This window comes from Podarcis erhardii, assembly GCF_964252035.2.
Source record: "Podarcis erhardii genome assembly, chromosome: 7".
Classification (NCBI taxonomy): Eukaryota; Metazoa; Chordata; class Lepidosauria; order Squamata; family Lacertidae; genus Podarcis; species Podarcis erhardii.
In genome coordinates, this window is record NC_138511.1 from 25,190,511 (window position 1) to 25,209,160 (window position 18,650).

General features: G+C 49.4%; 1 protein-coding gene across 2 annotated transcripts in view; it reads right to left on the minus strand.

Annotated features, from left to right (window-relative positions):
* Nucleotides 1–901: 901 nt before the first annotated feature.
* The window catches only part of WNT4 (Wnt family member 4), a 51,585-nt gene continuing 33,836 nt past the window's right edge, over nt 902–18,650 (minus strand). For both annotated transcript variants that reach the window (XM_081871260.1, XM_081871261.1), the window contains exons 2-5: nt 13,047–13,282; nt 5,778–5,909; nt 3,729–3,871; nt 902–1,980 (exon numbers count right to left, since the gene is read on the minus strand). In XM_081871260.1, coding sequence (XP_081727386.1) covers nt 1,513–1,980; nt 3,729–3,871; nt 5,778–5,909; nt 13,047–13,282 — 979 coding nt within the window. In that variant the 3' untranslated portion in view covers nt 902–1,512. The remainder of the gene's footprint in view (nt 1,981–3,728; nt 3,872–5,777; nt 5,910–13,046; nt 13,283–18,650) is intronic.

Here is an 18,650-nt window from a genome sequence, read left to right on the forward strand (position 1 = left end):
ATCCGATCACACTCACTTTTGCCATTCCCACCAGTAGCACAAGACCCCGGAAGGCTGTCCACAAGGGGAATATAACCCTCAGGCTGAAAGAGGTTCCTCACCCCTGGTCTAGGATCTACAACAGGTAAAGGGAAACCTTTGGCCGCACAGGTGTTTTGGATGAACTACAACTACCATCACCCCTGGCCATAGCCCATGCTTGCTCGGGCTGATGGGAGTTGTAGTTCAGCAACATCTGCATGGCCAAAGGTTCCCCATATGTGATCCACATACAGAGCCCTGGCTTAGATTAACCCCCCTCCCCCAGCAAGTATTACAAATAGCCCTGGGAGTCGGTGGGGTGGGGGAGATAAGGAAGCTTATCTACAAGGCAGTGTTAGAAACTGAGGTATCAAAGCTAGGAACTTAATGGCACCTTACACCTAGGTTATTGGCGCAACAATGTCAGGCGCATTTTTTTATAACAAGAATACAAAGCTGAAAATGAATGAACCGCAGCTAAAATATTAGGTTCATTTTTCACATGGTCTGGTCCTTCCCCTGCCCACCCCCCTAATATTCTTAAGAGGGTCTCTTCAGAGAATAGCTGGAAGTGGGGAGGCAGAAAAAGGTCCTCTTTTCCTTCCACTCTGCAGTTTTAATCTGAAATCTTAGGCACAGTACAGCGCCCAGCACTCAGAAACTGCTTGCGCTAATTAAATTCTCTGTCACAAAATGCGCCTAGAACAATGGGAGTTTTGAACACTGCTACAAGGGCTTGTGATTTTTTGGAAATTACTTTGGCAGAGAGAGAGAGAGAGAGAGAGAGACTCACAGGTTGTGAACCTCATTCTGCACAAACCCCATAGAAGTGACCCACAATGATGCAAGAGTTCATTTTGACGAGACATGTCCTGGAAGATGTCTTGGCAGATTGCACCCCGCATTTATTATGTGGGGAGATGCAGGAAGGAAGGGGGACGTTGCCCTTTAGATGATCTGCCTCAGACGCCCCCCCCAACCCAACCCCAATGTCTTCCTGGTGGAAAAGCAGTTGCATCCAAAATCGTTCCATAACACCACATTTTCTTTCTTTTTTAATTGCCCCCCCCCCTTTCCAGGATCAGCCACTAGTCTCAAACATGCATCGTTGCAAAGGGCGATTTGTTCCAGGCGAGACCTTTCCTTTCCATTTTAGGTCTGTAGGTGGAGGCAGGAGGGTTTTGGGATGATGCAGGTGGGGGGGCACACCTTTCCCCTCAGCACCATGGAGCAGAGCAAACCCCTGTCCCTCACCCCCGCCCCCCCCCCCAAAGCCAGGAAGAAAGGTTTCTGGTTCTGGGCAATAAATACAGCAGGCCAAAGTGGACAATGACGACGTTGAAAAATAAAAAAGACAATCCCTATTGGAACTTTTAAATATTTTTCCTTAAAAAAAAAATCTGTTTCCCTTTGAAGCGTCTCCCAAGCGGGGCAACTCCGAAGAAGCGGTCTCTGGGCCCTGCTCTGGCCACGGAGTCTGCTCTGCCCACGTCACCGGCAGGTGTGCATCTCTGCCACGCGGTGGCACTGTTTACACTTGACAAAGCAACACCAGTGGAACTTGCAGCTGCACCGCTCCACCACCTCCACCTCGTCCGTGTGGAAGCCTCGGCCGCAGCACATCAGCTCGCAGCCGTCGATGGCCTTGGAAGTCTTGTTGCAGTGCCTGCCGCTGGTGCCCAGGACGCCGTTCCTCAAGTCGTGCTCGCAGAAGTCGGGGCTGGAGTCCAGGTAGACCAGGTCCTCGTCCGTGTGGGGCTTGAACTGGGAGTTCTTGGGGACTAGCACCTTGGTGGAGCCCACCTTCCGCTGCTCGACCTCCGTGGCCCCGTCGAACTTCTCCTTCAGCACGTTGCCCACCTTGCGGAAGGGGGGCATGGCCTTCCAGCAGGTCTTCACCTCGCACGAGCCGGACACGCCGTGGCACTTGCACTCCACCCGCATGTGGTTCAGGATGGCCTGGGTGGGGAAGGAGCAGAAATTCATTTAGTCATACCTCTTGTTACATCCGCTTCATGTTACGTTATTTCAGGATACGTTCCGCGGCGACCTGGAAGTACCAGAAAGGGTTACTTCCGGGTTTCGCCGCTTGCGCATGTGCGCAAAATGACATCACGCACATGCACAGAAGTGATGAATCGCAACCCGTGCACGCGCAGATGCAGGTTGCATTCTGTTCATGTTGCGAACGGGGCTCCGGAATGCATACCGTTCGCAACCAGAGGTACCACTGTACTTACAAACACGTTCCTTTCTTCCTTTCGTTCTTTAACACGCCCCCATAAAACAAGACACGAACAACAAAGTGGCAAACGACGACAATGAGGACATGCCTGACATTTGTGACGTCTTTCATCAAGGTGGCATGGCTAGCCAGGGAAGCTGAATGTTGGGAGATTTGGGGCAGGTTCATTCAGCAAATGGTTCAGCAGCAGAACCTGCTCCTGCAGGTAGCAGTGATGACCACCAGTTTGGATCAAGAGAGGATTAGACAAATTCATGGAGGGCAAGGCTAGCAATGGCTGCTAGTCACAATGTGCTGCAAGCCGCCCAGAGGGGCGAGGGAAACCCAGCCAGGTGGGCGGGTTATATATATTAAAATTATTACTATTATTAAATCCGCTATCATCAACCTCCGCTGAATACCAGTTGCAGGGAATTGCAGTTAGGCAGTTAGTCCTGTTATGCTCAGATCACTTGGTTAGCTGCTTTGAGAACAGGGTGCCTGACTAGTTGGGCCTCCAGATCCAACAGGCTCTTCTTATGTTCTCAACTGTCTTTAATTGTTGTTGTTTTAAATTATATATGAAACTGTTTTTATTGCTAATGGGTTTTTCGTGATTGTGTGAAATGGCTTCAAGATATTTCATGGAAAGAGATTTGTAAATGGAATTACACAAACTGCAAACACTTTAGGATTTTGAGGCAGGTGACATCCACTACCCATATGTCAGCGGGAAGTACTTTTGTTCGGGGGGGGGGGGGAGTAGGGGAACTCAACATGAAGCTTGTTTGTGGGTTTGAGGCCCAATTGCAGTGGCATACCCAACACACCGGTAGTGTCTGATTAATTAATTCAAGCAGACAATGTTCTGGATTAGAAAGGGCCACAACTTTATTGATTACAGATATCGGTGGATTTTTGGCTCAGGCATCGGGTGTATATCCATTCCAGTCCCCCAGACACCCCAAGTTCCTTCTTACAAAACCCAACCCTTAATGGTGGAGAAATGAAATATACCAAATGTACTGAGAGTAAAAGTTAGTCCACATCTGCTTATACTTGTCCACGGAAAGACAGAAGACACGCCCCCCCCCCCCAAACATGGCAGCTATTTTCGTTTCTTGCCAGTTTTGCAAGCTTTTTAAAATGTTGCATTCTTCACTTGGCCATGAGAGACATGGTAGGGCAACGCAGTCTTAACTGACCTGATGCCCTGCCTATGTGTTGGACTACAATTCCCATCAGCCATTGCTGGCTGGAAAGAGAAGAGATGATGCAGACACACAGAGGAGGGCAACACAGAGTGCTCATTCCTCCTCTGTCATCTGAAAGTCTTGACCGGCTGTTTCCCACACATTCAAGTTTCTCTCTGCAGGTTTAAGGGCTAGAAACTTGTTCTCTTCCAAAACCCAGCAAGCACAGGAAGCAGTGTGTGGCTGCCCCACACCCCGGGAAGCAAGATGCACAAGCCTTCTGCTCTTACCTTCCTCCCAGCTTCGTTGTTATGAAGGTTCATGAGCGCCCTGCTGGAGGAAGCCCCTTTGCTCCTCTCCCTGACGTCAACGAAGGACTGAGAGAAGGCCACTCCGTAGGCAATGTTGTCAGAACAGCCGGACCACTGGAAGCCTAGAGCAAGGAGGCGAAGGAAAACAAAGGGCAGCACTTACGTGGGGAGGACAGCATGACTCATTCTACAGCGCTGCAGCCCAATTGGAAGACAGGGATTCCCTCCCTCTTTCTCTTCTGGGAAGCCACAGGGCAGGGGTGGGGGAACTCAAATGTGCCCCCCAGGCCTTTATCTGGCCCTCAGGACTCCCCCAGGCAACATCTTCTGTCTTCAAGAGATGCCCCATAGAGGCCTTGCTCTGTGCACACTTTGATGCTTTTGCCTGTCATGAATGTGTCCTTGAATTGTAACACTGCCCCTTGCATGCCAAGGGGTGATGGAAGTTGCAGTCCACCAACAGCTGGGGAACCAAGTTTGAGAAAAGCTCATCTATGCCAACAATGGCCTTCCAGATGACGATGATAATTTTATCATTTACCGTATTTTTCGCCCCATAGGACGCACTTTTTCCCCTCCAAAAATGAAGGGGAAATGTGTGTGCATCCTATGGGGTGAATGCAGGCTTTCGCTGAAGCCTGGAGAGCGAGAGGGATCAGTGCGCACTGACCCCTCTCGCATTCTAGGCTTCAGGAAGCTCTCCGCAAGCCTGCGGAGCCCGACGGAAACTTCCTCTGGGCTCCGCAGATTCGCGGACAGCTGCTTGCAGCCCGAAGCTCGGGGAGTGCTGCGTTGCGCACCCCGGACTTCGGGCAGCTCTCCGCAAGCCTGCGGAGCCTGGTGCAACTTCCCGCTGGGCTCTCTAGGCTTGCGGATAGCAGCCTGTTCTGGGGGCTGGGGTGGGGGAAGCTCGGGTTTTCCCCGCCCCAGCCCTGCGCCTGGGGGGGGGGAATATATTTTTTTCCTTTATTCCCCCCCCAAAAAAACTAGGTGTGCCCTATGGGGTAAAAAATACGATATATGCTGCCCATCTGACTGTGTTGCCCCAGTCACTCTGGGTGGCTTCCAGCAAAATACAAAAATACAATAAAACATCAAACATTAAAAACTTCCCTATTCAGGGTTGCCTTCAGATGTCTTCTAAAAGTCATATAGTTGTTTATCTCCTTGACATCTGACGGGAAGGCGTTCCCCACATGGCGGGCACCACTACCGAGAAGGGTCTCTACTTGGTTCGCTGTAACCTCACAGTGAGGGAACAGCCAGAAGGCCCTCGGAGATGGACCTCCATGTCTGGGCTGAACGATTGGGGTGGAGACCCTCCTTCAGGTATACTGGGCTGAGGCCATTTAGGGCTTTAAAGGTCAGCACCAACACTTCCAATTGTGCTTGGAAACGTATTGAGAGCCAACACAGGTCATTTAGGACCAGTGTTATAGGGTCCTAGCTGCCGTATTCTGGATTACTTGTAGTTTCCGAGTCACCTTCAAAGGTAGCCCCATGTAGAGTGCATTGCAGATATCCTGGAATTCCAACTCCCACCAGGTCTAGCCAGCATAGTCAGTGGTGAGGGCAGATGGGAGTTGAGGCCAGTGACATCTGGAGCAGGAAAGTTGGAGAATTCCAATGGAGGTGGCAATGGGGGCAGAAATTGCCAGCATTTGCTTATTTTGTCCCATATCCAGAAAGGAAATAAGTTGAGTGAACAATGGCCAGGATCTCCTGCTGCTGTTGCTTTCAGTCTGCAAAACGGCGCGTAATTGCCGCTCCTTTGCACATACAGGGATTGGGGTGGAGTAGCACAACAGCAACACCATTTACATAAGCAGTTACATAATATACGCAATTTGGGCACAGCAGACAGCACAGCAAACAACGCAACTTTGGGTGGAATGGAAACAGCTCTGCATGCGACAAACTTGGCGCAGAGTAGAAAACGTCCTGACGTCCCTGCTCTGGAGGGCTGTCGGCCGCCCAGCCCTTCAGTGGTCCTACCTCCACCCCCTGAACTCCCACTCATGTACTTACCCTGAGGGCTGACCCCATGGACCGTGCGGTCGCACCCGCATTTGTCGAGTTCCCCGCTGCTGCATGCCCTCGTCACGGCAAAGGCAACACCAGCGGAGGAAATTGCATACACAAAGGCGGCCTCCCGCGTCCCTGGTGGAGAAAGAATAATAGAATTGTGGCATTGAAAAGGGACCCAAGGTATCATCTAGTCCAAGCTTCCTCAGACTCATCCCTCCAGATGTTTTGAGACTACAATTCCCAACATCCCTGACCACCGGTCCTGCTAGCTAGGGATCATGGGAGTTGTAGGCCAAAAACATCTGGAGGGCTGAGTTTGAGGAAGCCTGATCTAGTCCAACCCCCAAAAGAGGCACGAGTTAGCGCATAACCTGTGCTTGGGTGAGTGGAACTCAGCAATGTTTTAGGGGACAAACCTACATGTTACATGGATCTGGCCAAATGGCTCATTGCTCTGCACAAGCCCTTCACCAACCTGGTGCCCTCCAGATGTGTCGTACTGATAGGAGCTGTAGACCAGAACATCTGGAGGACAGCAAGCTGGCAAAAGCTGTTCTGCACAAAACCTGCTTGTTTATCTGCTTATCTCTCTGCTTGCTGTTCGTCTTTGCATTGCTGCTCTTGGGAGAAAGATCCACAGCCCCCTTTTGAAAACAAAACAAAGCATGGCGAGCAATGGAGATGCACAGAGATGCAGTCTGTGGGTAAAATTGAGGTTTATTTATTTACTTAACCTCAGTTTTACCCGCGGACTGCATCTCTGTGCAAGGAAGACCATCTTCAGGTGACTTGCTCCTAAAAGGCACTAGAACTTCAGTCTGCACAAAAAGACAACACTACTCAAACCTCTGAGTTCATTGGCTCCTTAATGAACAAACAAAGAAACCACCACCAACAACAACCACAACAACAACCACAACAACAAATTTATACCCTGCCCATCCGGCTGGGTTTTCCCAGCCACTCTGGATGGCTCCTAACAGAATATTAAAAACACGATAAAACATCAAACATTAAAAACTTCCATAAACAGGGCTTGCCATGGACCCCAGATTCTTAAAGGTAAAGGTAAAGGGACCCCGGACCATTAGTCCAGTGGTGACCAACTCTGGGGTTGCGGTGCTCATCTCGCTTTATTGGCCGAGGGAGTCGGCGTACAGCTTCCGGGTCATGTGGCCAGCATGACTAAGCCGCTTCTGGCGAACCAGAGCAGCACACGGAAACACCGTTTACCTTCCCACCGGAGCAGTACCTATTTATCTACTTGCACTTTGACGTGCTTTCGAACTGCTAGGTTGGCAGGAGCAGGGACCAAGCAATGGGAGCTCACCCCGTTGCGGGGATTCGAACCGCCAACCTTCTGATCGGCAAGTCCTAGGCTCTGTGGTTTAACCCACAGTGCCACCCGCGTCCCTATGATTAGGAAGGCAAATAAAACAAAGTCAACAAATATCAGTATATGACCATTCTATTAATTATCAAATCATTTTGCTTTTATATCTTCGAAGGATGGAAATGGTGGTGGTAGAATTTTTTCTTCCGACACTATAAAAAAAATGAAACTCTGCACCTGCACACAAATTATTTAGCAATGAAGCAGCAGCCTCAAAATGCAGTTGTATTGTGGAATATTCGTATACAGAGGTTCCTCATTGGCAAAGGAAGTGAACTCTTTATTTCTGAGGCTCCTAGTTCATTCATTAGTATTGCAGCATCCCTTGTGAACTAGGGGCAGCTGGGGCTCATCAACCTGGGAAGGTAACTCATCTAGGAGAAGGGAAACTCTGATCTGAACTGCCACTGCCTCGCGGGATATCTTCGGGAGAAGAAAAGGCTATGGAATAAACCCGACACAAATCGGGAGTGGACTCCCTAAGACGGTTGGGTGGCACCTTGTACGCCTCCTTCCGGCAACTCCTGCAGCCAAGCTGGTGCCAAACATATTGCACTGCTTTCCTGGGGACCACATTAGTGAGACCGAGAGGGGGGTCTTGTTGTCTGGGAAGCCCAGGAACTCCACGCTTGCACCTTGGGGAGGTCACTTTGATGTTGCTAACATGGCAGTTTGACTTCACCCAAAGAGGCGTACTCCATCGTCTCTACACCACAAGTCAGTGTGGTGTAGTGGTTAAGAGAGGTAGTCTCGTAATCTGGTGAACCGAGTTCGATTCCCTGCTCCTCCACATGCAGCTGCTGGGTGACCGTGGGCCAGTCACACTTCTCTGAAGTCTCTCAGCCCCACTCACCTCACAGAGTGTTTGTTGTGGGGGAGGAAGGGAAAGGAGAATGTTAGCCGCTTTGAGACTCCTTCAGGTAGTGATAAAGCGGGATATCAAATCCAAACTCTTCTTCTTTCAAGACAGACGGATGTCAACAACAATACCTTGTGAGCTGCTTTTTCATGCCAGCCCCTTTTCAAAGCTTAGGTCTGCTTTCACTCCTGGCACAGTCCCATCGACACGGGGTGGGGGTGGGCAATGCTGACCGCTTTGGGAAACGAGTGTTCTGACAGTTCCTAACTCTGTTAATTGCTAACTCTTAAACAAGGGGCCAGCAAACTTTTTCAGCCAGGGGCTGGTCCACTGTCCCTCAGACCTTGTGGTGGGCTGGACTATTTTTTTTTTGGGGGGGGGGATGAACAAATTCCTATGCCCCACAAATAACCCAGAGATACATTTTAAAGCGCACATTCTACTCATGTACAGTGGTACCTCGGGTTACATACCCTTCAGGTTACATACTCCGCTAATCCAGAAATAGTACCTCAGGTTAAGAACTTTGCTTCAGGGTGAGAACAGAAATCATGCTCCAGCAGCGCAGCGACAGCAGGAGGCCCCATTGGCTAAAGTGGTCTTCAGGTTAAGAACAGTTTCAGGTTAAGAACAGACCTCCGGAACGAATTAAGTACTTAACCCGAGGTACCACTGTAAAAACACGCTGATTCCTGGACCGTCCACGGGCTGGATTGAGAAGGCGAATGGGCCGCATCCGGTCCCTGGGCCTTAGTTTGCCTACCTGTGTCTTAAACCTTTCCTTCTCTACCATGGTTCCAGACCCAGCCTGTATGCTTACTTGCTGCGTCAGTATTTGAACCCGTGCGGTTCCAATTAAAGCCTAGCAAGGAAAATTAAACACACACACGCACCCCTGTCCAAAACTCCTCTCAGTAGAGTCCAAACTCCTCTCTAATACTCTTTCTGCTCTGCTCCCAGGCTGGGAACATCTACCAAGCCAGGCTGAGAACTCCTCTTATTGCTTTCTCTCTGCAACTTTGCAAAAGCAGGGGGTGGAGGAAGAGAAGAAGAAGAAGAGGTGAAGCTATGTTGGTGGCTCTGTGTGTTCTTCTTTCTACCTCCCCCCCCCAGTCACCCTCATGTGGGTAGGTGCATGCGGGTGGAGTTAATGAAAGAGGAATATTGGTTTAGCAGTTCTCAATTATGTCTTGCAACACTCCGTCCCTGCCAAGGGGTGGTTAGACTGGAACAGACCCTTCTGTCTTGGAAGATCCTGGCACAGGCTCCACCGAGAGGCCTTTGCTCCATTCTCACAGCCCCAAACAGCCAGCAGGGAAGGACACAAATGCCCTTTAACACACACACACACACACACACACACACACACACACACACACACACCAATCCCAGAGCCTCAACAGGAGAGAGGGGTGTTTGAGAAGGGGGGTGGGCGCAGAGAAATAAAACGTCCCGGCGGTCAGGACGGCTCAGGCACCAGAGACTCAAAGCAACCGAGCGACCTCCGAGTTAATCGAGGTTAATAGCAGGCCTAGCGTCCGTGGGTTTCGCTCTGTGGCCGCCCGAGAGGGAGACGACTTCACTCGCTGGTATTTCTGGCATTTCCAGGGCGAAACCTTTGCAAGCACAAATCTGCAGCCCTGCTCTGAAGACGGCCAGAGGAAAGTTACCGTATTTTTTGCCCCATAGGGCGCACCTAGTTTTTTTTTTTTGGGGGGGGAATAAAGAATTTTTTTTATCCCCCCCCCAGGTGCGGGAATGGCAGGGGAAGCCCGAGCTTCCCCCGACCCCAGCCCCCAGAACAGGCTGCTATCCACAAGCCTAGGGAGACCAGAGCGACTTCCCGCCCGAAGCCCAGGGCGTGCTCTGCTGTGCTCCCTGGGTTTGGGGCTGCAGGCTGCTGTCCGCAAGCCTTGGGAGCCCGGCGGGAACTCCCACGGGCTCCCAAGGCTTGCAGATAGCTTCCTGAAGCCTGGAGAGCGAGAGAGGTCGGTGCGCCCCGACCCCTCTCGCTCTCCAGGCTTCAGCGAAAGCCTGCATTTACCCCATAGGACGCACACACATTTCCCCTTCATTTTTGGAGGGGGAAAAGTGCGTCCTATAGGGTGAAAAATACGGTAAATGAGGCGCAGTGGTGGCGAGGATGGCAACCTGAGCGTGGGTGGGTAGCTGTAAGGTGGGGGGCAGTTCACAGAGAAGGGCAGAGACCTCTGGGTTGTTGTTTTGTGTGTGTGTGGTGTGTGTATATAACTGAGCATCTGAAGGATGCCCCCAAACCAATCCCAGACCTTAATCCTGGACCTTTGAACGCTTGTACAATTTCATGGGAGGATGAATGGCCTGATTTGGTAGCTATCAGCTGTGCCGGTGAAATAGAACCTCCAAATCCAGGTGCAGTCTACCTTGGAATCCAGAGTGCTGCAAACAAGCAACTGGAGGAGTCTGCTGCCTTCATGCCCCACTTGAGAGCCCCTTTCCCAGAGGACCCTGCTTGCTGTATCTAGCGCACCTGAACTATGAGACTCCTGAGCGGGGATGGGGGGGGCGCTATCTTGTGGCCCTGCATGTGTTGCTGGACTCCAATTCCCACCAGCCTCATTCAAGAGGGACAATGGCCGGAGATGCTTGGATATTAATCCTGCCTATCTTCAACTTTGTAATGCATAGGACTCCAGCAAAACTTTGCCAGAAGGAAATAACAAATGCAGACAACTGCTGGAAATGTGGAAGTAAAAATGCAAACTTAGTACATATCATGATGAACTGCCCGATGATAAGATCATTTTGGTGCGAGGTGAGGATATATATAGCAAGAGTAATAAAAAGAAATTGTTATTTAGGGGAATTTGAATTTAATTCTAAGTTATATACTGAAAACGTGGGATATTACAAGGGGTAAAAATAAATAAATGGATGTACCGTGCCATATTAGAAGCAAAGAAACTTGTTTTGATGAATTGGGAGAGCCGCAAAAAGATCCCATTGAGCACATGGATTGACAATATGGACAGACTAGTTACATACGAACGAATTGCATATCGATGGAAATTAAGAATGGATAAATATGAAGAAATCTGGAAGGAATACCTAAGCGATAAGGCAGAAAGTGGTGGGAAGTAGGGGGAGGAGAAGTGGGGAAATATTGTCAAAAAGGTGTAGTTATAGGTATATCAGTACTCAAATCTGAATTGTTAAATTGTGTTATTAGTGTTGTTGTGGTTTTTGTTGTATGTGTTTTTTGTGGTTGCTGTTTGTACTGAAAAAATGTTTAAATAAATTTAAAAAAACACACCTTTGTAATGCATAATGCTGGGCTGGTTGGTCAATTACGTATCCTATGCATTGAATTGCATTATTTATTTATTTTAAAAATGATTTTAACTGTGTATCACCACCTTGAAGGCCAGGGTGGGGAGCGCGGCGCTTTGGCCCGAAAGCCTTTATAGAAGTATGCCTCCCCCCTAATACATATAAACTTTCCCCCCAATCTTCCTATGCCCCAGATGCCTGCATCTCTCCTAATCAACCTGCTTCTTGAAAGTAGGATAGCTGTTGCCTGAGTCAGACCATTGCTTAGAGCTGGGCGATATCAGCTTTTCAACATTGTGGTGCATCGCCAGCCAAACATCACAGATATACCGCGATGCTGAAAAAACAAGATACATGGGCCTCTCTCTACCTTAGAGACACTGGATGAAACTGCCCTAGTTCTCACTTCCAGGCAGTTTTACCCAGGCTTGCAGGCTGGGATAATGCAGTTTGCTTGCACTGCTCAACTGCAGGGTGGGAAGGTCCCGTCCCCCAGCTGAGACAGGCCCAGAACTCTCCTTGCTTATGTGTGAACGGCAAGAACATCAGGGCACCTTTAACTGCTCACTGCGAGGTGCAGCAACCACACTCTCCCTAGCTTAGCAGTTTCACAGAGCCCCCACCCTGCTGCCAGCTTGTGGGAGCCAGCACTGGGCTGGGGGCTCCTTTAACTACTCGACTGAGGCAAGGGCAGCTGCACACTCCTCAGCTGAGCAGTTTAAAGATACAGAGGGAGGAACAAGCTGTATCAGCACCTCGCCAATACAGCTTGTTTCTCCCTTTCCGTCCTATGAGGGTAGAGTGTGATGGCGGTTTCACTCAGCGATATATCACTGCTGAAACCGCCGTCGCTTCTGAGTCCCTCTGCTAGCAGCGCTGCTGGAGGAAGGAACTTTCACAGACACTGTTAGCACAGGGAATCGGGAGAAGGTGGCGATTTCCCCAGCAATATACAGTGGTACCTCGGGTTACATACGCTTCAGGTTACAGATGCTTCAGGTTACCGACTCCGGTAACCCAGAAATAGTACCTCGGGTTAAGAACTTTGTTTCAGGATGAGAACAGAAATCATGCTCCGGCGGCGCAGCAGCAGCAGGAGGCCCCATTAGCTAAAGTGGTGCTTCAGGTTAAGAACAGTTTCAGGTTGAGAACAGACCTCCGGAATGAATGAAGTACTTAACCCGAGGTACCACTGTACTGCTGAGTTGAAACCGACATCGTGGTCTGCTCCTCATACTGGTCCTGGGCGATATATTGATGTATCACCCAGGTCTACCATTGGTCCAGCTATTTTGTATTTTCCACACTGACCGACTGCCACTCTCCAAGGTTTCTGGCAGGGAACATTTCCAGCTCTACTTGGAAACAACAGGGATTGGCCTGGGAGCCACTGCAAGCAAAGTAGATGCTTTTACAACTGTGCCATGGCCCTTCTATTAAAAAAGCAAGACACCGATCCTCGTGATTCTGAGAAAAGCTTGCTTAAATAGGGAGACGCCTCGCACCAAGGCAGACCATCAGGCCCATCTAGCTCACCGACTTGTGACAGCCCTCCAGGGTTGTTGAACAGGGGTATCTCCCAGCCTGGGGATTGAACCCAGAACTTTTTGCATGCAAAGGGGAGGCTCTGTCACTGAGCTATGTCCCTCCCACTACCCAGGGAACTTTCTGCATGTGGCCCAATGCACCCAAAGGGGGGAAACCTCACCTTGTGTCACCACTTTCCCAAAGACTGGCAGGCTGTCCAGCATGGAGCAGTTCCAACGGCGGTTGCGGAACTGGAACTGGCACTCCTCAATGGCCAGCTGTGCCCCCCGGCGCACCGAGTCCATGACCTCCAAGTTCCTCTTGCACATCTGCACCTGCCGCTGGATCAGACCCTTCAGCTTCTCGCAGGTCTCTTCCTCAGAGATACTTCCCACAGAAGACAGCTTTGCCAAATATCTGCTAGGACGATATGGGGGTGGGGAGAGAAGGGAGGAGGAGGAACAAGGACAACAATGAAGTGAGCAGTGGATACCAGCCACCTAACAGCAAACCCAGTAGCCAAAGGCCAAACTGCAGGTTCATTGCATTTTTTTTTTAAAAAAATTTGCACTGAGCATGCAGGTTTAAGAAATGCAAATAGCAGTAGGGGTGTAAAGATCATTTAACCCTTTCCTCCATTGCTGTGGCCCAACGGCTTTGCCTACAGAAGGTCTCAGGTCTGATCCCTGGAATCACAGAACTGGAAGGGCACCCCAGGGGTCATCTAGCACAACCCCCAGTAATCTTCATGGAGGAGTGGGATATATATACTCTGAAGTGGGGGCAGAGAACCTTTTCAGCTCCACGGGCCAGGAGCATATCAGGATCAGCCTCCAGAGGCCAAATTTGACAAGTGGGTGAGGCTGCTCAGCTGTCAATCAACTGATGTCCCAAATGACATCAGGTGCAAGGTGCTCTGAAGTCCTCAAGTTTTTTTTTTTGGTTTTTATTTTTGCATGGAATCTTGCAAAACTGAGCAGGATTCAAACCCTGGCCCATCAGGTGTTGAGCAAAAAAGGGGTTAAATCCTGATGTGTTGGCTGCGTGCCCCGTCTGTTCCCTAAGGGGAAAAGGTGCACACATCCAATGCAGGGTTTAACCTTGCCCTCCTGCCCATCAGATGGCATCACAAACCAAGATGGGCAGGCGAGGTTTGTGGTTTCTGACAAATGGCCTCAGGGCTTTCCAAGATGGGCCCATGGGATGGAGGTACCCCATCCTGCCAAAGGGAGTTATAGCAATAATGATCAGAATTGCAACAGACAGGAGGGGTAAATAACCATGGCTGCAATCCTGATGAAAATCCCTTATCTTGCTTGCTTTGCGGGGAGAACCCCTCCCTTCCCCCCTTCCATATCTGTTGTGATTCTGATACTTATCAGTATAGCCCCTGCCTCATCTGATGCTCTTTTGCATTCCCCCCCCCAACTTGCACATTAAATGCAAAGGTGCCATAACGTCACGTCTGCTTTGGCCCCCAACTCTTGTCCATACAACTTCATTCTCTTTAATATACAACCCATATTTTGCTCAAAGAGACCCCACGGTAGCTAGCCACATAAGATCATTCAAAACTCTAGTAAAATACATTGGAAATACCCACGAAAAGAAAAGAAAAGAAAAATCCACAAAAACGAAACAGCAGCCGTGGCTACTCCATCTCTGACCCTGTCTCCAAACGCTTAGTGAAAAGAAGCTGCCTCCACCAGCTTTGAAAATGTTAAAATAAAAGTGAGTCACATACATCATGTTGCCTAAAGAATCCTGAGAACTGTAGTTTAACCCACACAGAGCTACAACCCCCAGCACTCTGATCAAACTACAGTTCCCAGGATTCTTTGGGGGAAATGATGCGCTCCAAGTGTGCTTGAAATATATGGGGTGTGTGCAGCCGTGCAGCCAGCTCACACTTTGCTGCTTAGCGTGAAGGAACATAAGAAGCTGCCTTAGACGGAGTCATCCTGATAGTCCATCTAGTCCAGTAATGCCTACACTGACTGGCAGTGGCACTCCAAGGTTTTGGGCAGGGGTCTCACCCAGCCCAGCTAGAGATGCCGGGGCTTGAACCTGGGGCTCTTTTGCTTGCAAAGCGGGGCCCTGCTGCTGAGAAACAGACTTTCCGCACTGCAAATACATGCACAGTGGTACCTTGGTTCTCAGACACCTTGGTTCCCAAATGCTGAAAACTCGGAAGTAAGCGTTCCAGTTTTCAAATGTTTTTCGGAAGCCGAATGTCCGATGCGGCTGTCGGCTATTGTTTCCGGAGCGCCTGCACCAATCAGAAGCTGTGCCTTGGTTTTTGAACATTTCAAAAGTCAAATCGACTTCCAGAACGGATTAAGTTTTGCACTTTTGCTATTTATTTTGCATTTTTGGTTTCGAGGCTTTTTCGGTTAATTTGTTTTTGTGACTGTGTGGAACCCAGGTGAGCTACTGATTGACTGACGGTGTGACTGCAGAAATGGATAAAAGCCCCCCATCCAAACAATGACTATCATCAGCGCAGGTAAGAAAAAAAAAATATTTTAATTTTTATCATCTACAATACCGTCTTATCTATTTTATAGTACAGTACATTGATTATTGCTTTCATTTTATGGATCAATGGCCTCATTAGATAGTAAAATTCATGTTAAATTGCTATTTTAGGGGTTGTTTTTTAAAAAAGTCTGGAACAGATTAATCTGTTTTGCATTACTTTCTATGGGAAAGCGCTCCTTGGTTTTGGAACACTTTGGTTTTGGAACGGACTTCCGGAATAGATTAAGTTTGAGAACCAAGGTACCATTGTATAGAAGTTGACTCAACCGGCAGCTAAATGCTGCCCCCAGGACTTACAGTGAGACAGCCTTCTCTACAGTACGCAGACCAGCAGGCTAACTTCGGGAATAAAGGCCACACACCTCTGACTTCAGACACCAAGATGCTATTGCCTGCCCACCCCCCGCCAACCCCCAGTGCTTGCATTTGCCTAACAGCAGGGCCGGCTCTGCAAAGAGCCCATGGGGATGGGCACCTGACCAGTCACCCCCAAAAGATTTCATCAGCTCCCCACTCTTAAACCATTACTGTCACAAGAACGAAAGAGAAGTTCTAAAAGCAAAGATTACGATAACCACCCACCAAGGAAGTGGATCGCTGTGAAACCACGACAATTTCTTTTTGACAAATAAAAAGTTGCAAATAGTTTTATTGCATTTTCATTCTGCCGTTCCCCCGCACGCCACTGAAAAAGCTCAGGCTGGCATACACAGTTCCTCCCATTTCGCCCTCGCAACAATTCTGAGAGGTAAAGCGAAGCCCTGAATGTATGACTGGCTCAGCGTCACCTTGGATGGGCAAGCACTTGAACCCGGATCTCCCTGATGCTAGGATGACCTTTTGCTGATTAGGTCACCCTTGTCTTCCCCCCTGGGTAGCTGTTTCGAGGTACTGCCTGGAGAGGCCTGCCACAATCCTGCACCCTGCTTACTTGGAAGTAAACCCCACTGAACTCAATGGGACTTACTTCTGAAGAGCTGTGAACAGGATTGCACCATGAGCCAGGAAGCGCTTTGTGGATGCCAGGAATCTCCCCAGCAAATTGCCCTTGCTGCTCTTCTTCCTAACAAATGACTCTGTCATGAAATAAAAAAGGAAGACTGGCCCCAACACGATGGCACTCTTTTAATCCAGGGATGGAGAGCTTCACACCCAGGAGCCAAATGTGGCCCTCCAAACCTCTGTCTGGCCCTTGAGAGTCTCGGCAGGCCACACCTTCTGGCAACCCTGCATTTCACTCTTCTGGAGTGTTTTCTGCCTAGTTGGAAGGTGTCCTTCAACTCTCATAATGAAAATATCATTTCTCCCCCACCAACCCTCTCCGTCCCTCTTTCTCCCCCCTCTCTTTGCCCCCAACGTCTATGACAATGGTGTCTCATACTGAATGTATACAAACTGGAAAAAAAGACTCTATGATTTGAAAGTGGAGACGCAGTACAGTGGTACCTCGGGTTAAGTACTTAATTTGTTCCGGAGGTCCGTTCTTAACCTGAAACTGTTCTTAACCTGAAGCACCACTTTAGCTAATGGGGCCTCCTGCTGCTACTGCGCCGCCGGAGCATGATTTCTGTTCTTATCCTGAAGCAAAGTTCTTAACCCGAGGTAGTATTTCTGGGTTAGCGGAGTCTGTAACCTGAAGCGTATGTAACCTGAAGCGTCTGTAACCCGAGGTACCACTGTATGTACTTTCTCTTGTTTATTTGTTTGTTTTGTACCACAAATCTTTAATAAAAAATAATGCTTGTTGCTTCCCTGGATACAGAGAAGGAGTGTGTGTAGAAACTAGCTTAGGTAAAGGTAAAGGGACCCCTGACCATTAGGTCCAGTCATGGAGGACTCTGGGGTTGTGGTGCTCATCTCGCTTTATTGGCCAAGGGAGCCGGCGTACAGCTTCCAGGTCACGTGGCCAGCATGACTAAGCCACTTCTGGCGAACCAGAGCAGCGCACGGAAACACTGTTTACCTTCCCACCGGAGCGGTACCTATTTATCTACTTGCACTTTGACGTTCTTTTGAACTGCTAGGTTGGCAGGAGCAGGGACCGAGCACCGGGAGCTCACCCCGTTGTGGGGATTCGAACCGCTGACCTTCTGATCGGCAAGTCCTAGGCTCTGTGGTTTAACCCACAGCGCCACGCGTCCCTTAGAAACTAGCTTAGTGTACAGAATAATATTTGCATCCATTGCTCCACCCACTTTGGGCCTCTGCTGCTGCCCACCTGCTTGTGGCCCTTGAAAGGTTGTGCAGAAAGGGATGTGGCCCCCAGGCTGAAAAAGGCATCTCAGCCCTTGGCTAGTCAACTCATTTCACGGGCTTCGTTTTACAAAGCAGAAATAGACCCAAGCTTCCTACTTCCTCTTGCCACGGGATAGTGGCCTGACTCAACTCGAGTTCAAAAAGCTGTTGCAAGAGCTAGATGCTTTTGCAAACACATCACCCAGCTTTGAGCACTGGTCCATCGCTGTTCAAGAGCTTCTTTTGCTGGTCTTGCCAGTTCCCCTTGTACTTCACCACTTTGGGTGCTAGAGGGCGCCAGGATCCCTTTCCCCGACATCCCACAGGCCCCAGAAGTCAAGAGGTGTAGCGTTTACGATCCACCCCGAAGCATGCAAAAGAAAGTGTATCTGCGCGACACACTCCTGTCCTAGAATGCCACTCCTTAGCATCGCACACTATTCCACACTGCACAGCTTTCAGCGCTCTGCTGGTTAGGAAGAAATTCAATTCCGTCCACATTTAAAAGTGAAGCTACTGAATTTACACTTTCTGAAACAACACACAAAGAGAAATGCACACTTCTAAATGCACACGCCTCCAGACTTTGCAGTGCAGTTCTCCAGCCAGGTAATGCATGCAAAAATATATAGGCAACAGTCAAGTGTGCGTAAAAATGCATATAATAGTGAAAACGGCACTGGAAAATGCATTGGGGCGCATTCAGCTAAACTGGTGCACTAGTAGAAGCCAGAGCAAGGGCTCTTGCTAGTGTGGTGGGGATTTCCCCTCTCCTCCCCACACATATCCCCCCAGATCTGCTCTGGAGAGTCAGGAGAAGCCCCAGAACAGCACACAAGGGATTGTTCTGCCTGGCAAGCACAAATACTTGTGCTAATGGAACAACCAGAGGACTATGACACTCAATTCTTCCCATTACATTAGGGGAAAATTGCTTTGCAAAACACGTGTATAATTACTCAAGCTTGCATGCAAACATGTGTCCGTTAGGAGGAATCCGAACCAAGTT